The sequence below is a fragment of the Chenopodium album genome, chromosome 16, assembly GCF_948465745.1.
Source record: "Chenopodium album chromosome 16, dcCheAlbu1.1, whole genome shotgun sequence".
In the NCBI taxonomy this organism is placed as follows: Eukaryota; Viridiplantae; Streptophyta; class Magnoliopsida; order Caryophyllales; family Amaranthaceae; genus Chenopodium; species Chenopodium album.
Window position 1 is genome coordinate 49,371,726 of NC_137849.1, and position 21,956 is coordinate 49,393,681.

Genomic DNA, 21,956 nt, shown 5'->3' on the forward strand with positions numbered 1-21,956 from the left:
ACTTTATCAACATTAGCAAGAGCAGATGAACAAGATCAACACTTTATCAAGATTATTGGGGAAATCAGGGAAAGTGGCAGGACTTGGTGTTGTCGTGGATGATGTTGACGGCGCTGACCATCCAAAGGGTGGCAGTGGTGGATGAGGGGTTGCGGAGGAGGAGATGTAAAAATAGGGGCTGGAAGGGTAATGAGAGAAGGGTAAGAGGGCGGAGATGGAGGTGAAGCTCCGCCAGTTTATGCATACTGATCGGAAAATGTTGTAGGTGGTGGTTGTCGGAAATCCAAGTTGGTTTTCAACTGTTTTTTTATTTTTAATATCAACCAATCACGTGGTGACACGTGTCACATAAACCAAATTTTTTTTATACCTCTAACAAGTTACCGATCATTTGGGACCGTTTAAAGCGAATGATTCTCAAAGTTGGGATTATTTAAAAATAATCCATAGTTGGGATTATTTTGAGCGAATGAGCTAAAGTTGAGATTATTTTTGTCAATTTTTCCTTTTTTGTTTGTTTGTTTGTTTTTTTTTTTTTTTTTTTTTTTTTTTTTTTTTTTGTTAAAAGAGCCACAAAGATGGGGGTGAGAAACTGAGAATCGATCCTAAAATCTCTTGAAATCGGACGAAAATCTTGAAACCGGTAAAAAAGCTCTAAGCATACTGACATTATTGAAAGCACAACAAAATACCAAATTACTTTAGCAAGATGGTTCAAATTTTCACTTAGTATAACCGTACAATATTGGACTAGCAAAATAAAACTCACAATATTGACCCTTTTGCTATCTTTACAGAAACACCTCTATTTCAAACATCAAATTATGAAATCATCCCATCACTCATTTCCCAAACAATGGCATATTTGTAATTGTAACGTCTTATTTGGGGCAAAAGCCTTGACTGTATCATCTCAGCGCCAAAATCACCCACTACATATATCGACCCTCTCTCGTCTCTGTAATCAGTTCTGCACAACAAATTCAAACCTCCATTTTCTCTCTCATCAATGGCTTCCACTGAACCAGACAACAACAACCTCAATCCAGAAGAAATCACCGAAATTCCACCTCCATCAGAGAAACCACATTCTCCTTCTCTTCAACGTCATGTGGCCTTCAGCGTCGTCAATGAAAATGAAGAAATCGACAACAGCAGCTCCGCCGTAACAACCACCGAAGAAAGTGCTTCTTCGTCGGAGAATCCAGATGCCGGAGGTTCGGAGAAGAGTTCGATTACTGTTGACAGTGTTTGTCTCGAAGCAACGCTGCGCCCAGTTTCCGTCAGGTCTTCAACTTCGGCTGCAAACCTCGAGAGCTTATGCGAGCAGACCGGAAGCGCCGGAAAATGCAACGGAAATACGCCGAAATCAGGAGGTGCGGTGAAATCCAACGGTGCTAATGGATATTTTCAGCATCCTATTCCTATAGCAGAGCATCCAATGGTGAAGGAGGCTTGGAGCTTGTTAGAGAAATCTTATGTTTACTACAAAGGAATATCTGTTGGAACTGTTGCTGCTTCCGATCCTAGTGCTGAGGCGCTGAACTATAATCAGGTATTTTTTCTCTCTCCTCCATGGCGTTGTCTCATCGTTTCATTAGTTTTCGAAATTTTCATGTGAGATTGTTTGCTGTAATTTCTTGAGATTCAACTTTGATTTGATTTTTACTCTATGCGAAGATGATCTGAAGATTTATCAGCAATTTCATTACATTTCTTATTTTCTAGCTTTCGGTCTTTTGATGTTGTTTCTTAACATTTATTTTCCAGATTTTAGTTGGTCATCATTTGGAGTAGAATACTTTAGTGTTGTTGTTTTCAATCTACATTTTCATGAATTTGTCCTATATTTGGAATAAGTATAATTTAAATTTACGGCGCCGATTAATGTGATATCCTCTCTGTTATTCTATTTTTTTTTAATAATTATTTTATTTTACGGATAAACATTTATGACGTATTTGCTTAGCTTTACTGGATTTTTTTGTTGATTATTTTGTGGTCATACCATCATAGCAATTATTTTGTAGAACTATTTGACATTTATGAATTATGAATTTGGAATTTTCAAGTTTGTGAGGAGAATTTGTTTTCCGTGTTTGTTATGGAGCTTACGCAGCAGATTTCACTGGATTTATTAGTTGTCATTTTTATTTGAATCATTTTACTAGCCACAAATTGAAATATAAAGCATAGCAGGTAAATAGGTAATGATTCCGTAATACTGAGATCAAACTTTTCCTGTAGTGCTAGGTCATTGAAAAAGCATGTTATATGTTGCTGGTTGCACAACCAAATTTCCATGTCTTGATGCAATCGACGTGTGTTTTTCTGTTGAAATTGGTGAATAGGACGCATAAAATGTACTAAATCTTGAGCAATGGCCAATGTGATATGCTACTGTTTGCACACAATTAGTGTGTACTGTAAAATTGTTGTGCACTGGGGTGTACGCAAGAGCCCTATGTTGGGTACATGTCAGAAATTAAGTCACAAGCAAGTTATTATTACTACTTACTATATCCTTGGTCTCCAAGGCATGATGACCCTTGGCTTCCAAGGTTATTATACTTGCTCTCCAAGGTCAAGGCTTACATTTGTAGTATATATATCCATCATATTCCTCTTGTTTTGAGGACATGACACAAGACACAACTACTAGCTCATTAGTGAGTTTCTTAGCTCTCTTTGAGAATTAGATCCAATATAATCTAGAGAGTCATACCATACTCTTGTACCCTTCGGGGTTGTACTCTCATACCCTTTTTCATATATTGGATAATTAGTACTCGTTGTTGGTGGGTTGTTTACCTCATTTGAGGGTTTTTCCCACGTTAAACTTGTGTGTCTCTTATTACTCTTCTTGTCCATCTTTTATCTATTTATTTCTCTATATCATTTTGTGCTTCCGCTTGCGCTCTTAAATCCTAACACCCTAGCCCCTAAAGTATAAGATATTAAAGCTGGTAGATAGACGTGGTTGATTTGGCAAGTAAGTAAGAAGTAACACTTGTTACCCTGATAGATAGATAGTCTACGTCTTCTTAAAGACCTTACATTATTATTGCTGTGTTATGCCGGCCTTTTGGATTGCATTGCACGGCGTTACCTGTATCATTCATGTTTCACTGGCTTAATTTGTCATTCATGCTTTGTAAACCACAAGTGAAAATTTATATGTTGGTCAAAACTTGGAGGGAGGGAGAGAGAGAGTACTAGTTAAATTTGAATCTCAATGGAATGCACATGACAATACTGCAAACAGGTTGTTATGTTTTAATGCATGAATGCTCTAGGCTGCGTATGAACTATCAATACACTTTCTTTGAATTATGCTTGTAATAAAACTGTATCATATAACCAGTAGCTTATGGAGTTGGAAATTTGAATATTTTGTGTTGATGCAGAGTTGATATGCAAAAGGGAAAAGGTTATGAAATTTAGATTGATCAAGCCATCAGAATTTTAATTTGAGTGACCAATTTCTTGTCACTGAGATTAGTCAACTTCTGATCCTAACCTTTCCAATTATTGAATGTTGAATTAGATAATGGTTGGGGAAGCAGGGAATTCGGACTTAATTTTATCATAGCTCAACTTAGCAAATATAATGGGCAGGTAGCTTGTAGATACTTTGATTCTCCCCTGATTTGATGATGTATACAGGTCTTCTCAAAAACCTTTAATTCTGCAATAAGATGCAGAACTAGGCATATCAATTTTGAACCATTAGTATTCGAGCCTGTATCTTCCATGTTCCAATGCCTTGCCTTTGTCATTCATGTACATACTTAGCTCAGTCAGTGGTTCTGAGTGATTTGTCAAGTAGCTCTATTAGATTATCAAGTTTTGAATAATCATAAGAGCTGCAATTGTCTAAGATGAACTTATTAATATTTAATAAGATACTTGTCTGCACTTGACAAATTTATAATAGGGGTTTCAGATGTGGGTAGTTAAGTAAGTCCATAGCTGATAACCTCAAAGATCAGCTAATTAGGTAAATCTGTAAATGTTTGTGGCTCTCTAAAATTGTTCACAGCGCAGCTAAGAACTAACTCTCAGTTATTTTATTTATGTACTGCATTTGTCTTTGATATTCTTGAGTTGAACCATGAGGATTTGCAAGTACTGATTCAGTTTTTCCTATGTGTAGGTTTTTGTGAGGGACTTCGTTCCTAGTGCTCTAGCTTGTCTAATGAAAGATCCCCCAGACACAGAAATTGTGAAGAACTTCTTGCTGAAAACTCTCCATCTTCAAGGTCGTGAAAAGAGGATTGATAACTTCACTCTTGGAGAAGGTGTAATGCCAGCAAGCTTCAAGGTTGAGATAGACGAGAAAAATGAGCGTGTGAAGGAAATTCTGGAAGCGGATTATGGTGGTACTGCAATTGGAAGAGTTGCACCTATGGATTCTGGGTTCTGGTGGATTATCTTGCTGAGGTCATATGTCAAAAGCACAAGTGACCGCTCACTGGCAGATCAGCCTGATGTGCAGCAAGGCATGAAATTGATCCTTGACCTGTGCCTCTCTGATGGTTTTGACACTTTCCCATCGCTACTCTGTGCAGATGCATGCTGTATGATTGACAGAAGGATGGTTAGTTTCTTGTTTACCCTTTCCCTTTTATGGTATTGAATAATGTTTCACTTGGTTTATGTATAACCAGTGTGAAAAAAAAGTAGCATTTTGAAACTACAAAAGCCTATGCTTCTTCTATTTTGGATTAAATCACTTCTACCTAAAAATTTTAGAAACTCCTCTGATAATGTCTTAAACCTATAAGTGAACAGATTTGGTAGTTATTCGAAAGGAAACGTAATTGCTGTGTGACTGCTGTTAAAATTGTTTGTAACATGCCTGCCTGGAGTGCCTACTTCCATTTTCTTACTAACTTTATCCATCATCACAATCGGACAGGGAATATATGGGTATCCAATTGAGATTCAGGCTCTTTTCTTTTTTGCACTGAGATGTGCCAAAAACATGTTGAAAGAAGTGCCTGACAACAAAGAATTGCTGGACAAGATCAACTCCAAGATCAAGGCGCTTAGTTACCATATTCGGACATATTACTGGCTTGATTATACCCAGTTGAATAACATATACCGCTATAAAACAGAAGAATACTCTCACACTGCTTTAAACAAGTTCAATGTATCCCCGGAGTCAATTCCTGATTGGCTATTCGAATTCATGCCCTTACGAGGTGGTTATTTCATTGGCAATGTCAGCCCAGCTCGCATGGATTTCAGGTGGTTCTTACTTGGTAACTGCATTGCTATCTTAAGCAGTCTTGCGACACCAAAGCAAGCATCAGCTAGAATGGACTTAATTGAGGCTCGTTGGAATGAGTTAGTTGGAGAGATGCCCTTGAAAATCTCTTATCCGGCGCTAGAAGGTAATGACTGGAACATTATCACAGGGTTTGATTCCAAGAATACTCGGTGGAGTTACCATAATGGTGGATCTTGGCCAGGTGAGTTTCCTGATACAAAATTTACTGACTTCAAAAGTGCTTCAATATTTTTTCTACTTTGTGTATTTGTGGCTTTGTTTAACACTATATAAGCTTTAGAATTTGAATTTATCTTCAAGTTATAAGACAAGAATTTAACTTCATATTTATGATTGGTAATCTCTGACATGTTGACAATACGTCTGTCGGTCTGTGTTTCAGGCAGTGATTGTGTATGAAGTTGTGAACATACAACTACTTTTTTTTTCTCTCTCTCTATGATGCATTTCTCATGCTATTACAAAACATTATAAGCTTATGCGTTATTATTAATTACATTCGTATATATTGCAGTTCTGCTCTGGTTACTGGTATCTGCATGCATCAAGACTGCGAGGCCTCAGATGGCCAGAAATGCCATAGAGCTGGTGGAGAAACGCCTTTCCAATGATGGCTGGCCAGAGTACTATGATGGGAAGACTGGTCGCTATATTGGGAAGCAAGCAAGAAAGTTCCAGACGTGGAGTATTTCTGGCTACCTGGTCGCCAAGAAGATGCTTGAAAATCCAGCCAATCTTCTGCTGGTCTCACTCGAGGAAGACAAGACAATTGCCAAGCCCAAGCTCATTCGCTCTGCCTCGTGGAGTAACTAGCCAGTCATCTTCTTCCCACTTCTTTGGATCTCTTTTAGTAAACAATACTGGTGCTAAGTATAGGAAATGCTATTAAGGCTGTAAATAAGAGAGGTGAAAGGTAAAAACTGTTCTGTGCATATTTTGACAGGAATTTTACATCTTAATATTGTCTATATTTTGTTGCATCTATCAGAACATTGATAGGGTGTTTGCATTGGTGGCTACCTAGTTAATATGATGATTACTAGATATGCTCATAGCTCATTTGTTGCTCTTTTAACCCCGATTTATGTCAGATTGTTTGAAAATTGGAGAGTGAAATGCTCGACATCAGTTGCAGGACTTGCAGCTCTAGCTAGTTTATAATGGGCTGTCTTACTCATCCTTTTACGTCAGATTTGGGAGAATCAGCAGTTTTATGCATGTCTTGCAGCTTACAGCTATGTTGGCATATTACTTGAGTTTTCTTCATTGTTTCCTTTTTGTGGGCATGAGTAAATTTAGAGAATGAAGATTCATAAAAATTAATTAAGAATAGGCTCACGCTACAATTACTCCTTTCTGCACACATTGCATTCATATTAACAGATGGTCAGATGTTCGTTTTGATTCTCCTCTCTAAGTCTTTGATGTTGGCTAGCAATTTGGTATGACCTCAGGCTATACTAATAATTATTGCTCAAACCAAGTGATACAAAAAATAAAACTTATTAAGTCCCATTAATTTATGGCACTTGTAATCAGGTGAGCTACGATCGATCACCCATGCTTAGTCCGCTGTATAAAAACATTCAATTTTCATGAATGCTCATCCGGGAAATCAACCCCGGTCAGTACCGTGGGAGGGTACTATGATACCACTACACTAGATGGGCTGTTGTCAAAATTCCTGATATATTAACATAAATATAATTTTGTAATATTTATTTTTGACCTTTTTTTATTGTTTTTGGTAAGGAGAAAGGCCCTATCGTGCTGCAATCTCTCACATATCCTTCCAGCCCGGGTTAGCAGGCTAGGCACTTTTGAAGGGGGGGGGGGGGGGTGGGAGGAGAGTAAGGGAATCCCCATCCCAAAGTTATTAATTTTTGACATTGAACGACCAATTTCAAAATCTAATCAACGCAATACATAAAAGTGACAAACTGACAATCAGGCAAGGCTTAGAGTTTCTTACCAAATTTTCAAGTTAGTTGTAAGAATTAGAATACAAGGGCAAAAGGCAATACACATAGTATACAAATATACAACTATGCATCATAGCAACAAGTCCAACAACTACTAGTGTGCTACTTGTATGGTTTGGTTGAGAATTCTTTTGAGTGTTTTGAATAAGTTTCATTGAAATTTTGCATACAAAGTCGGTCAAGGATAAATTGTTTCTAAATTGTATGACTTTATGTCATTTGAAGAAGGTAGAATGTATCAAGTTTAGATTAGTCTCAGTTTAGATCACTTGTTTGAATTCGATAATATTAATTGACTTTATCTTTATGCTAATCTAGTAGAATAAAATTATTAATAAGCGACATGTGTTACTAGTTAAATTTGATTTAGGATCTGTTCATATTTACTGAGCTGAATTGAACTGAATATTTTATGAGAGAATGAAATTAAAACCTGAACTGAACTGATTGAAGCTGAACAACTGAACTGAAATTAAGCTGAAGTGAACAGGCCTTAGTGTTTACTTTACAAACATATATAATGATTTTTTTTTTTTTTTTTTTAGACATAAGCTGAATATAATGAATTAATGATGATCAAACTCAAATGATAAAATATTTTAGTTTGATTGGAATCTTTAGCTTTCTTTTATTTATTTTATAGTAATTCTTTTTTTTTTTTTTTGAAGAAAATACTTATAATACTACTTTATCTCTCTAGTTTTTTACAAATCCTATGTAAATTTATCTTTTCAATATGTATTTATTTATTTTTTATTTAACTTTTTTAATAACCGCAAAATCAACCCAAAAGCATTGAAGTTTTGGGGACGAAAAGAGTATTTTTTTTTTTTTAGAAAGATATCATTAATAATTAGCCATAAGAATATAAGATAAGATAATCTTTCATTTAATCGTATGAAAAGTACACAGTAGTATATAAGTTGGTCCAGCGCCCATGTACTCGTATTTAGCTAAATAAATATTGTAGAATCAGAGATTCAGAGCGAATTTTTAGCACAGTTTTCTTAATCGAGAAAATAATGGAAAGGTGCAGCTTCATATCATGGTTGGGAACAAACGTAGTAACAGCATTCTTCGCTTCACTCGAGCGTTGCTCTTGTATTAACGTCTCCACCACCGACGTCGACGAAGCCGCCACCAACCAGGAAGAGGCCGTGCTCCGCCACGTCTCCATCACCACTACATCTTCGACTCATCAAAACTCAACCAATCCTGTCGTTTGATTCACCTTGCTCTCTCTTCTTAATTAGGGTTTTGTGTTTTTAATTTTCGATTTTAATTAGTTATTATTATCGTTTATCAGATTAGATTAGGTTTTGTATAGCAAATTAGCAGTCTCGTTAATTATACAAAACAATCAATTACTCCGTACAAATTTCTATTTGTACATTTATATATGCGGTTTATCTAGTAATTTTAGAAAATTTTAATTCAATTGTTGCCCAATTTCATAACAATCTCAGTAATTTGTGAGTTTTAATTTTTTGTATTGCTATTTTTTGTTGTATTTGTTTCATTTATCATAAATTCTCCTCTTTTTTCATTATAATTCGGCGTTAAATTAATTGTTTTTTTTACTGAATGAATTAAATCAAATTCCCTGTGAATATGTATTTATATGAAGTATATTAAAAAAAAAAAAAAAAAAAAAAAAAAATTGCTGATGGTAGTGTGGTCCTCAATTCTAAGCCTTAGAAGCTGAAAATTTTGTGCCTGCAGATTTATTTTATAAATAAAAAAAAAAAGTATAATTTCTGGAGTAGGTTTTTTTTTTCCTCAATAATTTTAAAGTACATCATTATTCTTTGATTGTGATGCTTAAGGTGATAAAAGGAGGTCAGTCCAAAAATTTATAAAGCTTGCTTCTAAACTGGATTTCTATGATAATCTTCAATTTGTTTAATTGTGGATTTGTGGTTATAGTTGAGCCTTGATTTGCTTATCAGCTATCATGCAAGTGTATGTTCAATGCTGTTAATGTTGACAATGCTTTCTCTTTGTCTGAAAGACCAACTAAAATCTATCGATTTGATTGCATTGCCTTAATGACATTGTTTGTGTTTTCGGAACTCATGAGTCATGACCCTCAATGTTTAGGCTTGTGTTCTTGAGTCTTGATGTGTGATGGAATGTGTTCTGGTTTGTGTAGATTGTAAGTTCATTGGCAAAACTGAAAGAAAATCTGCACTTGGGTTCTTCATGGCAATTATATTGAATTCTGGTCTGTGTAGTTTTTTGAGTTCATTGACAAAAAACTGATTGGGAATTTGCAGTGGAGTTCTCAGCAAATTTTTTGGGCATACTTCAGGATTTATCTGCTTACAATTGGATCAGATCATACAAGAAAGTGAAAATTGAGAATTAAGCTAAAGTTTATGTTCTTCATGGCGCATATATTGAATTTTGATCTGCGTAGAGCTTGCTTCTTGATGCTTTCGATTTCACAATCGGATTACCTTTTGAACAGCCATGAGTTAGTAGATTAGCCTGAGAGTTTTATCTTTATGAAGTAAACATAGTATATGTTCCTATGTACAAAATGATTTTTGTTGGAAATCTTGCTATTTATCTGTGATGTTTTAGCATAGTTGCATCTAAGTTGTGTTCATACTTTACGAGGGATGAAGGGCAGAACACTAATGAGTGAAGTGACTAAGGGGTAGGATATGTTTCAACAAATAGAAGAGAGTAGAGACTAACTGGTTCTAATCTGCATTGCCTTGTTCTTTATACTAGCATTTACATTCTTTTACAGATTCTTAGTGACTATACTCCGTAATAAACTCTAGAATTTGAACCTAGTTGCTTCAGCATGTGTTCCAACTTGCGTGATGTTAGACATGATCAGCCTTCACATTCCTTCCCACAGACTAGCATCAACACACAACGAAGGATAATGTAGAGTCTAGTTCGTATTATCTTGAAGCGCTTCTCCTTCTGAGCTCTGTTTTCAGTTGAACCTTTTGCCAGATGAATTGGAAATCTAGTAGTCATTATTATTGCTAGGAAACTTAAATTAAGGAAACAATGTCGATGGATGATGGTAGAGGGTTGTGGAGAGTGAGGGAGAGAGCGCATAGGCGTCTTAACGAGGGTTAGTATATATATAGAGAACATAGAAGCCTGTGGTTAACCAGATAAGCAGGAAGACCTACTGGTCCTCTGCTGGAGAATTTCTGGGCTCTTGCTTGGACTCTGAAGCCTGACTTCCAATTGCAGTTACAAAACAACTGTGTTTCTGTAATAATATATTATAACTAATTATTTATTGTTTTCTGAAATAGAAACAAGTTCGAGTTTGAACAGAAGAATTTTGTTTTTGTAGTAACCAATTTTATGGACGTTTCTGATACTTGGTCAATAGCTCGAGCAAAATAGGGAATATTAAGAATTTAAGAGCTAAAAAACATGAAGCATCCAAGAGGCTTAGCTATTGTGAACTTTTTTAATTCTTTATAATGCTAAAAAATAAAAAGAGAAAAATCTAACGTATTAGAGATTCATGCTGTCATCATTCGTTCATCGTTACGCAACAAATATGAGCCACATACAGAGTTATACTTCTGAATAGAACGACTTGCAGAAGCATAGTGATCAGTTGATCTCTGATTCTGAATGTTATCACCAGCATTTTAAGGATCAAAATTTGGTGATCAAGTCCAGCCGGGAAGGCACTCTTATTGGGTACACACCATATTGGCGCATATGATGTACATGAGCAGCAAACTAATGTGTGTCTATATGTCATGCAGCTCGTGCCACCCGAGCTGGTTTGGGGACGTTGGCTTAGCTGGTCATGGGACCTTCATTCTTCAATCACGAATTTATGATACTCTTGAGTCTAATATAATGAAACACGTCTTTGCAAATCTTAACTACTTCGTATAAGAATAATGCTAAACAAAAAATTTAAAAACCTAACATATAGGAATTATGTTGAACATTACTCTAATGTATTACTCCGTAATGTATAAAAGAATCATTTACAACCCATAATTTTTTTACAATGTAGCGTAATACATATTATTTTCCTCCAATATTATTTAAGAAAAAAGAGCACGGATTAAAAATAATCAATTAAAAAGATGAAATGAGTACACTAGAAGAATGCCATAATTCTAAGCAATGAAGACATGTCAAAAAAGCCATAGAAGCTCCTCCATATCAAAACATGAAGTAAATGGGGCCAGAAAGGCGTGCAAAAGGTTGTGTTTTGCAAAAGCCCGGCCAAATCTTCTCTTTCCAATCACCTTTTGCTCCTTTCTGCCTTCTTCAACCACTATTGTTTCACATTTTAACCTTGTTACCTACTTGCTTTAAACATTGCCTTCCTTTGACCTTTGTCTTCATCATGACCTGGTGTTTTGTTACCAATTATCATAAATTGCATGGAATTAAGTATATACACTAATTCGTGTCGACGACTACAGCTTTGTGGGCAACTATTGGAATATAATTTTGACACAACAAAAATTGATTTTGGCACATTTATTGTGAAAACACAATTCACGAATTATGATGCTCTTCTCACAACGAGGTAAGGTATGCCAAATTACTTTCTGCATCCACCCAATGAGTACTTAACCACATATACAGTTCACCTAAAATAGATAACACCGAGTAAGGAAGTGACTTGAAGTATAACTTACAGTACCTAAACATGTGGCCACATTATATAAGAATTTCGTAGAATTAACTTGCATGTATGTATTCTTCTCTAATCAGTTCATCACCATTTGTGTACTCGGTTACTCCATCATCACTGGTCATTGACCATCCGACCACTTTTGTCCCACCATATATAAAGCTCAACTTGAAATAATATTTTCACTCTACTCTAACAACATAATTTTGTCACAATTATAATAATGATATCTAGTAAAGTACATTTAAAAATCATTATAATTTTATTAATAGTGACTAGACTGACTACTTCTAAAAAAAGAAATCTTACGACTATTATTTTCGACATGGGGTACATGCATACAATTTATTATAATTATGCTAAATTAATATTCCCCGGTTTTTTAAATAATAGGCCAAAAAAAAAAAAAAAAAAAAAAAACAGAAAATTGCCTAAAATAGATACGTGGCCTATGACAACGGAATTATTATCTAACCCCGGCCAACAAATGCCGCCTTCAGTCAAGATCTAGCAAAAGTATACCCTCTGTATCATCTTCACTAGTCACTACTCAGTACTCGCTACTCGCTAGTCGTCTGGTACAACATACTTGTATGTAACAACTTTCTGTGGGAAAAAGCAAAACTGAGGTATAACTATAATTACTTCTCCAAAACCCAAAAACGTATTCTAGGGTGATTTCCATAGAATTGGTTGGAAAAGTTATAAATTTCAAGAATATGTCACTTTTTGCTAATATTCCCTATATACTGTCCACGTCATCAACCATTTTTTTTTTTTTTTTTTTTTTACTATTTTACAACAAAGCCGCTAATTCAATTAGCGATTTTACTTTTTTAAAAAAATATAAATCAATTTTTATGGTGACATGGACGGTATGTAGGGAATATTTACAAAAACTAATATAATCTTGAAATTTATAACTTTTCTAACAATATTGATGGAAATCACTCCATATTCTGGGAGAAACAGCTTAAATCAATGAAATCTTCTTAAACACAAGATCAGGTTCGCAAAAACCTTCATTTATACTGCAAACCAAAGAATTGTAACATAAGGTGGTCGCCAAAATACCAATTCACCATCAGAATTCAGGCTCTATCAAACATAGCTTGAATATATAATGAAAACTAAAAAATAATGACCAAAATGACATATTTGTTACCTACGGGAGCATGGCTGAACCAGTGAACCACCCCTAAGACATAAGATTCATTTGGCATATCCAAAATAGTTTCAAGAGAACCGATTTCTACCATCTACTCACTTGCACATATATTCAGGTAGTAGGGTGACTTTTGTCGTCTCACACTCTCACATACCTTCCTCAAGAGTGAATCTCCAACTTATTAGATGGGAAACCATTTTAAAATCAACACCTTTGTCACTTAGCAAAATTGCATCCGTCTTGAGCTTCACCACCCCATCAAAAAGGAAGACCTTGGCAAAAAAAAAAAAAAAAAAAAAAAAAATCCAGGTTTCACAAATCATTGCATAACTTTACAGAGTACAATAGTACACAACACATATTAGATTTTAAGTAGTACATTATACATTTCCTAATATTATATACATAAACTATAATTACTACTACAATGTTAACATGAACGACTTTAGTAATCTACTAAATAAGATGTAAACGTGTATTAATCACATTTAGGATCCTATCTAATGTAATCAACATCATAGCTATTCCATCTTAACAAAAATCATCCAAAAGTAGCTTGACAGGCCCTAGCAAAAACCATAAGTGAAAACCAGCAGTGAAAGAGAGATTGCTTCTTCAGGGAGCAACATGAAACCAAGAAAAAGAATGTATTTTTTTTTCGGGAAAGGTATTGATAGGTCAAAAGCCAAAACTTTCCCCACATGAATCCAATCCTGTATGCTCATGCTCCAAACAACTTATTATCACCCATCCATGTTACAAATCATGGCAGCTGAACAAATCAGCAAGGAGCATACACTAAAAAAGCAAGTCCAACTCTCTCCTTTTTTGAGTCTTTCCTATAAAAGCATCTTCTTTACTGTAACAAGCTGAATTCTACTAAATAATTAGGATTAGTCTGCCAAGAATGAGCAATTTAGCAGCTTCTGTTATGTTATGGTTCATCTTGATATTACAAGCTCGGGTTCTACCAACAGCAGCAAGATGGTCAAGTCAAACATCAACCAAATTCTATGACTTTAAGGTCTCAAGCTGTCTTCCTTTTCTTTTCTTTTTTTCTTTTTCTTAAGCAAACTGCATTTTCTACCATCGCTTCAAACTAGCATTGAAACAGCACTTTTGATAATGTATCTATTGTTTTGACTCTTCATTTCACTTCAAATACTTGGTTCAGATAATACTTGACACTACTCTATGTGCTAAAAATATACAGAAGTTTTATAAAATGCACGAGTTTGGCACCTGGACATTTATCATGTCTAACAGTCATAGCTTAACCTGAGTAACCTACTCTAAAAGGCTGAAAGCTAACCAATAAAGTATGATTAGACTGAACGATATATGTCGTGACATATTAGGTGCAAACGACCAGGGTCACAAAGCTGTGCAACACGAAGGACATAGTCACTGTCAATGGCATGTACCCAGGACCAGTCCTTTATGCCCGAGAAGATGACAGAGTGACTGTCAAAGTTACCAATGACTCCCCCTACAACATCACAATACACTGGTATGCATAACACTCTGGTTTCTTTATATGATAATGTAGTGAACAATCCTGATTATGTTTTATTAATTTCTCAGGCATGGCATTCGTCAGAAGCTCTCCTGCTGGTACGATGGTCCTTCCTACATAACCCAATGCCCTATCCAACCAGGGAATACCTTCACCTATAAGTTCACAATGGTGGAGCAAAAAGGCACCCTTCTATGGCATGCTCACTCCTCCTGGCTTCGAGGTACTGTGTATGGTGCCATTGTTGCATATCCCAAGACTAGGGTACCCTACCCTTTGAAACCTCCATATGAAGAACATATCATACTCCTAGGTAAATTATTTCTTTACTGAATCTGTAAGCTTCTTTTTCTTTCTGCTTATCTAAACTCCAATGCTAAAGATCCAAAAATGTTTGGCTAACACCTTCATAGGAGAATACTGGCTGAAGGACCTTGTGCAACTTGAGCATGATGTTCTATCAAGTGGTGGAAGTCCTCCACCGGCAGATGCATTTACCATTAATGGTCATCCAGGACCCAACTACAATTGCTCAACTAATGGTAAATGAGATAACAATTAAGCTCTTATACTAATATATCATTGATCAAAAAGTTACACTATGCTTAATTAGTATTCAACCTACTTTAAAGGACTGAACCTTGAAACAAGCCAAAATAAAAAAAATATATACTTCGTATATATATATATATTTGAAGGCTGATAATGTACTAATTGGTTTCCAAATGACATTTATGGAAGTCCTCCAATCTCTGATGACCTTGTTTAAATTGTTTACTATAGATACATATACACTTAATGTTCTCCCAGGGAAGACCTATCTGCTAAGGATAATCAATGCAGCCCTCAATATGGAGCAGTTCTTTGCCATCGCCAAGCACAATCTTACGATAGTTGAAGCTGATGGAGCATACACAAAGCCATTAACTGTGAGTCAAATCATGCTTGGTCCCGGTCAAACCATCAATGCTCTTGTAACAACTGATCAACAGATAGGCAAATATTCCATGTCTGTGGGTCCTTACATGTCTGCTAGGAATGTCACCTTCCAAAAGATTGTCTCCATAGGTTACTTCCAATACTCTGGATATACTTCAAATAACTTTCCTTTATCTTCTACCCCATTGCCAAGCTTCAATGATACCCTGGTCATTAAGACTGTCATGGATGGCCTCCGAAACTTGGGTGCTGTAAATGTCCCGAGGGAGATTGACACCAACCTTTTCATCACCATTGGAATAAATGTACAGAAATGTACCTCCAAATATCCCTCACAAAATTGCAAGGGAATCAACGGAGGGGTGATGGCAGCCTCAATGAACAATGTGAGCTTCAGAGAGCCTAACATCTCACTTCTTGAGGCATACTACATGAAGATCAATGGCCAATTCACAGAAGATTTTCCAGACTTTCCACTACAGGTCTATGATTTTGTTAATCAAGCCCCTAATGATATCCCTAACGATACTCAATCCATCATTGGAACTAGAACCAAGGTCATTGAATATGGGTCCAGAGTGCAGATAATCCTACAGGATACAGGGACTGTGACTACAGAGAACCACCCCATTCACCTTCATGGCCATAGCTTCTACGTGGTGGGATATGGTGCAGGAGATTACACCCCACAAGCTGCATCTTTCAACTTAGTAGATCCGCCTTATCTGAACACCATAGGAGTGCCAGCAGGTGGCTGGGCAGCAATTCGCTTTGTCGCAGATAATCCAGGTATGTTTATGTAATTCTCTTATAAAAATGTAGTCAGATAAATCCAGGGAATGCTAGAGTACTAATTACTAATAATGATCACACTAAACTCCTTTTGTTGTCAGGGGTATGGTACATGCATTGTCACATGGAAGTGCATATGTCTTGGGGATTGTCTGTGGTGCTCATAGTGAAGAATGGTCAAGGCCAACAAGAGACACTTCCACGCCCTCCAACTGATAGGCCAAGATGCTAGGATGAAAGCCAAGGAAGGTCTTTCTCTACATACAAGTCTACAATTATCCCTCCTCCTTTCCCCTTTTTTGAGAAAGGGGTGAACCTGATCTTATTTTGCTTGAAAATAGTGAAAGGTAGACCTAGGATATTTGGTAAATACAACCAAAAGTTTTTTCTTCTTATTTTTTGGGGTGGGTGGGATGGGGGGGAGGGGGGGGATGAAGAGGGGTTGGTTTTGATTATTTTCTATGGGATACTTCAAAAAAGAGTTAAAGAAAACACAAAGAATCAAACATGACTTCATTTGTTCAACAAATATTGCCTACTTACAAGCATAGCAAATGTAAAAGTTGAATCATTTATTTCCGAGGCAAAATAATGTTTCTAACCCAGTCTCTAACTAATGCTTGGTACACTTAAGAGAATTTCCAGCAGTTGATCAGTTAGAAGCAAATTATCAATGCTGTAGCTAAATGAGCACAGAATATTCAGGTTTAAGTGAGATTTGCTTAGATCAGTGCATTTGTCACAAACTTTTATCTTTGACATAAAATTGAATAGTAAAGGGGAATCAGCTCCAAGAACTATTAAACAGTAACCACAGGCCTAATGTTCCAATAGCACCAAAAAGGCAAAAACAAAATGGGAAGGTTAAAAAGGAATTACAACCATCAATTCAGATTTGAAAGTCATATGTTTTCGGAATGATGATTACCTCATGCAGTAGCTGAAATACTTCTGGTGGCAGCCTTGCTTCAGTTCGCTCTACACTCTAAAATCGATTCCATGAATACATGCAGTAGCTAACTATAAAAGTAAATGTTCTTATCCCTGTCCTGCCAATATAACAGGTCAAGTTAGATAGTGCTCTTATAAATATAATCAATATATCCTCCTTAAGCGTCATATAATTCGACACATGTTGGTACCATGAAAACATAATATTTCATCCCAATATGTGATGCTTCAAATAGAATGCTGTGAGGAAACAGGGATGGATTCAGCATTTCCAGCCCATTATAAATGTTTAAAAACAAACAGCTGATTGAGCAACAAGATGAGATTAGAAGAGATAAAAGCCACTTAGAGTTACGGTACTGCTTAATATAAGTGGAAAATGCAGCATGTAATTATATAGGAACACAACGAGAGAAATGAGAGCCACAGATAGTGAAATCTAGCAAGTCAAAGTCAAAAATGATGATAAATAGAGGTTACCTGTGAAAACTTATTAATTCATTCATAATTCATTAATAATGAAAGTTTTGGATTCAAATTGTTACATAACTAAGATTTCCCTGACCGTGCTTAAATATCCAGGGAAGGGCCCCTAAAGATTTAACTTTTAAGCCTTGGATCAACAGACATACATCTGTCATTGACTCATTGTCAATTATGATCTTAAAATAAGAAAAGAGGAGACTACGGATTAATTTTCTCTGGAGTCCAGCATTTCTCTTCATTCAAATTCCTGTGACACCTATAGGTTAACCTTGTGTTAGTCTTTAAGTTCAAGTAATCCACCTGCACAAGAAAGAAAAGAGAGAGAGTGAGAGAGAAAATAAGAATAAACTAAGTTGACATTACTTAAGGAACTTTGAATCCAGCAAGACCTGATCAGGATCTAAAACCAGCAGGCAAAATGCATCAACTGGGCCTGCTGAAGGATCTAAACTGAAATCTTTTGGTAGTTCTTCAGTTATGAAGGGTATGCCAGGATCAGGACCCAAATACTGCAATCTTGACTTGAATGAACTAGCGAACCACGATTTCTCTCTTTGCTGCATAAAATTATCAAATAAAAAGGTGTTTATCGGTGTAAAATACAGTCAATCAATTATCCATAAATACATGTCACTACAATGCTGATCGCAAATTCTCAATGCACTTGCTGCTTGTAGAGTAACATCTGGCTTCAGAAACTTCAGCAGATGGAAAATAAATACAAAACAAAATTCTAGTCATTTCTACAGCACAATTGACAAGATGAGAACTAGCAATAGCATCACACTGTATTCAAGGGGACTTAACACTGGTGAATTCTTTGTAGGGCACAATGTGAATCAAGTGCACCCAAACACCTAAAACCCTGTAACTTACATACAACAAAATGATGTAATAAATTCAAACCTAAGAACCTAGACCTAGTCCAAACTACAGACATTATTGAACTCTCAAAACTCAAAACGAAAAGAATTGTCAAATAGCTCATTATATTTATATGAATCAGAAGATGCTACGCTCACCTGGAGTTTAATGGTATCAGAATTTGACCCATCAATAATATCAATTCTTCCATTTATTCTGAACTGCTCCCAAGAGTCTATAAAATACCAACATATCTAGAAAGACAGCAAAATGAGCTCACACTTCATGGAATTTGGTTGAACTTTCAGCATCCAAAACCAATGTATGTAACTTATTCCATAACAAGGTGGTGAACCTCAAAACTTAATTACCTCAGCAAATGGGCAGTGCTTAAGATCTTCAATCTGCAGAAAGGGCAATAAATCAAATATAACAAGTATTAGAAAAAGCTTAGATGAGAAGTTACCGAAGAAAGTAAACCTTGAAAATTTGTTATAAAAGGAAATTTTAGAACAAGACATTTGCAAGATACAAAATCACTTCCAACATATTTAATATAGTGGAACATAATTGGATGTTGTAGAAGTATTAAGAAATACTTCTTCAACGTCATAATATAGGAGCACATATAGGGATTTTTTTTATTTTCATAACGTCAGTCATTTTAGCAAAGCAATGAAGTATTCAGTGCAATCTTGTCATCCTAAGCAGATTCTATTCTCTACCTTATCAGTCATCACTCTCATAAGCAACTTTTTTTCTCCTTTACTTCTAAGAGTTTTGTAACTCATATGTTGAACCTTAATTAACTTATATTACGAAAGTGAAATCTAGGCATTACTCAACCACTATACCACACTATCTATCACCTCAGCCCCCCGTTAAGAGAGGACAGTGAAGCAAAGGAGAGGAAAGGAGCTAATGAATTATACAAATGACACATGACATCGTCAATTTGCCAAATCCCTATCTCATAGTTCTCGACCCTAATATCTAACATGGAGGTCCAATCTTAGAAAGTCTAGACAATCAAAAGCACTTCTACTCGAAGAGTTTACATATTTAAAAGGACTATGAAGAACAATCACATCAAAGGTAAGTGGTCTCTAACACTTGACACAAGAAAAATATACTCCTTAGAAAACATGAATATCAAGATCTTCTATGAATAACTAAAGGAAATAACCAATTTAATACGAGTAATAATCTGTTACTAAACCCAGAGAGCGGACTTTATAGACCTAAACTGAGCTTTAAGCAATATTTAACAGCACCATTCCATTAGGCATTACACATCCAATATCACATTACTTTAGCAATGCTTCTTTTAATTTGACAGAGGAAGTCATGGAGTACTATTTTTTAATCTTTCCACACATAAACAGAATCATATGATCTAAGGGCGCGTTTGGTATAAATTTCGTAAATGGAATGGAAAGGATTTATATAAGTAAGGGAAAGGGTAATGATACACGTTACCTTTGATATATGTTTGGTATCTTTATGAAATGGAAACAAATTGAGAAGTTTATGATTGAGGAGGGAAACACATTTGGTTTCCACTAGTTGGATAAGGGTAACAATTTGGGGGATTTTGTTACCCATTGGAAACGGTATTTGTTACTTGTAACTCATATCAAACTAATAGAAACGAAAACACTTATTTGTTTACGTTTCCTACGTTACAAATTTTCATACCAAACACCCCCTAAAAGTTCAATGATTGTTTGAAGTAGCACATTGTTGAGATGGCCGAGTTGATCTAAGGCGCCAGATTAAGGTTCTGGTCCGAAAGGGCGTGGGTTCAAATCCCACTCTCAAAAATTACCTTTTTTTTTATCCGTTCATTTCTCCACCTCTTACTCTCTTACGGAGTACGTAATTATGCGACCTAGAAATGTTGGATTATACACGCGAGAGCATAATGTAAATTATCAACTTTAAAAATTTGCTACTCCTCGCTCCCTTAATTATATGCCTATTTCTCTCTATTATGTGAGTAATAAATGAAATAAATAGGCATATAATTAAGGGACGGAGGGAGTATGTTGCAATCAATAGTATATATGAATTAAATATCTTAATTTTTGACTAATTGAAACTTCAAACAAATTTCTCCTGCAATAATTCTCACAATACATGTTCATCATTGACTAATAATCGAATATCCAACAACCATACTTTTAAATTCAACTTAATCTAGAGATTAAACAATACCTTGCGAGTACGACAATCAGTGTTGATCTGGATTTTATCTGTTTCATCTTGAAATCCCCTGAACATTATACAATGTATATATCCATTTTTATTAGATTAAATAAAAAATTTTAAAAATAAATAAATAAAACAATTAAGAAAAATAATACCTGAAAACTACAGTACGATTAGCAGGTTTCCCATTAGCTCCAACTGACGCCTATCCAATTAGACAAGCAATTGAATTTCAAGGAATTTAAAAATAAAAAATAAAAAATGTAATTTGGCCTACCCAATTATACAATCAATTGAATTTCAGGAAATTTCAAAAATAAAAATGTAATTTGGGAAAAAAAATAAATGTTAATGAAAAAAAAGTGGAAATTAATACAAGTTGGAAATAAAGAGAATGCTTGAGGTGGGAATTGGCTTCGAGAGCATGAAGAAGAAGCTGCTTCCATGGAGTTGCAGTTGCTGTGTTCATCTCTTGCATATGAATCTCACGTGCGTCAGGGGATGCCTGATCTTTCTCACCTCAACTTTTATTTTTTCCTTTTGCTACTCTTCTAATTTTCTTGTTGCATTCATTGATCAGTGATTAGTGATTTACTCCCTTGAACAAGTCGAACCCCTTTCCCTTTATGGCCTACTTCCCAGGGAAATTGATCTTGGTACACCGTCAAGTAATTATGGTACATTATAAGAAGTCTCGGAAGAGTACAATATATTGCTATAAAGAACGAGTAGATTTTGAAAGGTCGAGATTAAAGAACAATGTGACACGGTTTAGCGGGTTAGACACTTTAGAAGTGAAGGGTAAGGGAATCCTCACCCCTAAAGTGTCTTTAGTGGGGTTTGATCCTACAACCTCTTGGTTGTGAGATACAAACTTGATCACTAGACCAAGCTATGCTTGGCAAAGTTGGGTCTTAATTAGATACTTGATTTTCAATCATATAAACTTATAATTTGTATGAATTATTTACATGAACTTATCATAATTTATTTTAGTTGTAATTTGAATTATTTCGTCATATCTTACCCCTCAATAAAGTTTTCATAGCTAAATTAGGTTAGAGAATCATGTTAGATCCTAACAACTTTGGGTAAAAGTC

At 35.5% G+C, this 21,956-nt stretch overlaps 3 protein-coding genes and 1 non-coding gene across 4 annotated transcripts; 3 read left to right on the forward strand and 1 right to left on the reverse strand.

The window, feature by feature from the left end:
- Nucleotides 1-1,009: 1,009 nt before the first annotated feature.
- Nucleotides 1,010-6,343, forward strand: LOC145584500 (putative alkaline/neutral invertase F). Its single transcript, XM_081641328.1, has 4 exons — nt 1,010-1,555; nt 4,157-4,600; nt 4,922-5,480; nt 5,814-6,343. The coding sequence occupies exons 1-4, from the start codon at nt 1,010-1,012 to the stop codon at nt 6,110-6,112; spliced, it is 1,848 nt and encodes a 615-aa protein (XP_081497454.1). The 3' UTR covers nt 6,113-6,343.
- Nucleotides 6,344-13,798: 7,455 nt separating this feature from the next.
- Nucleotides 13,799-16,841, forward strand: LOC145585802 (laccase-6-like). Its single transcript, XM_081642515.1, has 6 exons — nt 13,799-14,121; nt 14,456-14,607; nt 14,682-14,926; nt 15,027-15,155; nt 15,397-16,341; nt 16,446-16,841. The coding sequence occupies exons 1-6, from the start codon at nt 14,005-14,007 to the stop codon at nt 16,574-16,576; spliced, it is 1,719 nt and encodes a 572-aa protein (XP_081498641.1). The 5' UTR covers nt 13,799-14,004; the 3' UTR covers nt 16,577-16,841.
- A 433-nt stretch (nt 16,842-17,274) lies between these two features.
- LOC145585803 (pyridoxine/pyridoxamine 5'-phosphate oxidase 2-like) lies at nt 17,275-21,524 on the reverse strand. The gene is made up of 7 exons (XM_081642516.1): nt 21,233-21,524; nt 21,012-21,061; nt 20,863-20,920; nt 19,017-19,049; nt 18,804-18,899; nt 18,171-18,338; nt 17,275-18,081 (listed from the first exon to the last, which is right to left on the reverse strand). Exons 1-7 carry the CDS (start codon nt 21,332-21,334, stop codon nt 17,980-17,982), a joined length of 609 nt encoding a protein of 202 aa, XP_081498642.1. The 5' UTR covers nt 21,335-21,524; the 3' UTR covers nt 17,275-17,979.
- Nucleotides 20,388-20,468, forward strand: TRNAL-AAG (transfer RNA leucine (anticodon AAG)). Its single transcript has one exon. It is a non-coding gene; the product is annotated as a tRNA-Leu (tRNA).
- Nucleotides 21,525-21,956: the final 432 nt, after the last annotated feature.

Excerpts from the sequence above, each read along its gene's own strand:
- LOC145584500 (XM_081641328.1), top strand. The coding sequence starts at position 1,010 with ATGGCTTCCACTGAACCAGACAACAACAACCTCAATCCAGAAGAAATC. Across the intron at positions 1,556-4,156 it reads AGGCGCTGAACTATAATCAG|GTTTTTGTGAGGGACTTCGT; the intron begins GTATTTTTTCTC and ends TCCTATGTGTAG. Across the intron at positions 5,481-5,813 it reads TAATGGTGGATCTTGGCCAG|TTCTGCTCTGGTTACTGGTA; the intron begins GTGAGTTTCCTG and ends TATATATTGCAG.
- LOC145585802 (XM_081642515.1), top strand. The coding sequence starts at position 14,005 with ATGAGCAATTTAGCAGCTTCTGTTATGTTATGGTTCATCTTGATATTA. Across the intron at positions 14,608-14,681 it reads TACAACATCACAATACACTG|GCATGGCATTCGTCAGAAGC; the intron begins GTATGCATAACA and ends TTAATTTCTCAG. Across the intron at positions 15,156-15,396 it reads CTACAATTGCTCAACTAATG|ATACATATACACTTAATGTT; the intron begins GTAAATGAGATA and ends TGTTTACTATAG.
- LOC145585803 (XM_081642516.1), bottom strand. The coding sequence starts at position 21,334 with ATGCAAGAGATGAACACAGCAACTGCAACTCCATGGAAGCAGCTTCTT. Across the intron at positions 20,921-21,011 it reads AATCGTACTGTAGTTTTCAG|GGGATTTCAAGATGAAACAG; the intron begins GTATTATTTTTC and ends TATAATGTTCAG. Across the intron at positions 18,339-18,803 it reads CTGATACCATTAAACTCCAG|CAAAGAGAGAAATCGTGGTT; the intron begins GTGAGCGTAGCA and ends AATTTTATGCAG.